We start from the raw sequence: 2,289 nt of genomic DNA on the forward strand, positions 1-2,289 counted from the left end.
TCCAACAGAAGCATCTCCCAATAAAAGGAGGACTTTCATCTTCTAATTTAGAAGGCAGTTTAGAATTTTTCAACTTGTTACTTCTTTGACATTATTGTTATTTTATTTTTAATATAATTTCTTGAACTAAACATATATTTTAAATCCTAGTGAAAGTCATTGGGATTTCATTGCAGGACAGGATAGGACAGACACTGTCTTGATCAATTTGTCCACATCTTTCCCAAAGCCTTACAACTATATTCAGAGGTAGAGAAATGAACAGTAGCAGCACCTCGGACTTCATCCTGCTGGGTCTCTCTTCCGATCCCTGGATGCAAAAACCCCTTTTTGTCATCTTCATTGTCATGTACCTGGTCACCGTGGTGGGGAATGTGCTTATCATCCTGGTTATCCGCTCTGACACCAAGCTCCATACTCCCATGTACTTTTTCCTCAGCAACTTGTCATTCATGGATATCTGCTTCACAACAGTCATTGTGCCCAAGATGCTAGTGAATGTGCTCTCAAAAACAAAAACTATCTCCTACGTGGGATGCCTAGTACAGATGTACTTCTTTATAGCATTAGCAAACACTGATAGCTACCTGCTGGCTTCCATGGCCATTGACCGATTAGTGGCCATCTGCAACCCTTTACATTATGATGTGGTAATGAGGCCACAACACTGCCTCCTCATGCTTCTGGGTTCTTGCACCATCTCCCATCTACATGCCTTGTTCCGTGTCCTCCTTATGTCTCGACTCTCATTCTGTGCCTCCCATGTCATTAAGCACTTTTTCTGTGACACTCAGCCTGTGCTGAAGCTGTCCTGCTCTGACACATCCTCTAATCAGATTGTAGTCATGACTGAGACTCTGGCTGTCATTGTGACCCCCTTCCTATGTATCCTCTTTTCCTACCTTAGAATCATTGTCACTGTGCTCAGGATCCCCTCTGCAGCTGGAAAGTGGAAAGCCTTCTCTACCTGTGGCTCTCACCTCACTGTAGTGTCTCTGTTCTATGGGAGTGTCATCTATGTCTACTTTAGGCCCCTGTCCATGTACTCAGTGGTGAAGGACCGGGTAGCCACCATTATGTACACAGTAGTAACACCTATGATGAATCCTTTCATCTATAGCCTGAGGAACAAAGATATGAAGAGAGGTTTGAGGAAGTTAAGGGACAGGTTTCACTCATAGAAACATAAAATTATGAAACATAATTGAAAGATGACCTAAGACATTTTTAGGCTGCACTTCCATTCTCTCCATCTCTGTATATATATATATTCTATGAAGTTGTGTTAACCACCAGCACCACTGATCTGGAAGCAAGACAGTGCTCTGTAAATTATCTTGACCAGACTCATGTTCATTCTCAAACTGTACGCTACAGTAATCCAAATTTCAGAAATTTGACCAACTCAATAGATTCATAATTATACATTCAATAAGATGTCTATGCTCTCAGACCTGAAAATTTTAAATTGATTGGTGTTCAGTAGAATAAATTATGTGATCTTAATAGGGAAATTGAGAAAGACACTCTGATCTTTTTTGGGGGGATTTTTATTTATTATTTTTTTCCTTTTTATACACTCCAGATTCAGTCCACCTTCTGACTCTACCATGTCCCATAACTCCTCCCCACTGCCTCTGTCTCCATGAGGATATCTCTACCTCACCCACCCCACTAAATTTCCTGGGACACCCAGGTTCTTGAGGATTAGGTGCATCTTCTCTGACTGAAACCAGATTGCAGAGTCCTCTGCTGTATATGTGTAGAAGCCTCATCTCAGTTAGTGTATGACCCTTATCTTATGAATTGACATCATTCTATACACAGATTAAAAGGTAAAGAAATGAGCAGCACATATCAAATGGTTCAGACATCTTGTTGTATAGAGGACGATAACATGGTAAGACATCTGGCAGATGGTGAAGAAGGCAGTGGATATTAGTTATTCAGTTTAAGAACAAGGAGAAAGCAGCTCTCAGACCCAAAACCTGCCAGCAAAGAGCTGGCCTGCCAGGAGCGCTATCCCTCCTAAGTCCACAACCCAAAAAGGGGACCCCACCTTCTCTCCACTGACTGTCCAAGTAGAGACCCACTGGGAACCCATGGGGTGCAAGAGCCCCAGGCCAACCTAGAACAGGAACCTACAGGTTTCTATCTGCACCCAAAGCTGGGTCTGTCCCACAGACCTAGGAACCAAAACCTGCCTCCAGAGAGTTAGTCTTCCAGAAACATTCTCCCTCCTAAGACCTCAGGTAGGACTCCACTTATTCTCAACTGACTGTCCAAGGG

The 2,289-nt window shown here is 42.8% G+C and overlaps 1 protein-coding gene across 1 annotated transcript; it reads left to right on the forward strand.

The window, feature by feature from the left end:
* The first annotated feature begins 257 nt into the window (after nt 1–257).
* Nucleotides 258–1,181, forward strand: LOC116900142 (olfactory receptor 1L4-like). Its single transcript, XM_032901915.1, has one exon. It carries the CDS (start codon nt 258–260, stop codon nt 1,179–1,181), a length of 924 nt encoding a protein of 307 aa, XP_032757806.1.
* Nucleotides 1,182–2,289: the final 1,108 nt, after the last annotated feature.

The sequence above is a fragment of the Rattus rattus genome, chromosome 5 (assembly GCF_011064425.1).
Source record: "Rattus rattus isolate New Zealand chromosome 5, Rrattus_CSIRO_v1, whole genome shotgun sequence".
Classification (NCBI taxonomy): Eukaryota; Metazoa; Chordata; class Mammalia; order Rodentia; family Muridae; genus Rattus; species Rattus rattus.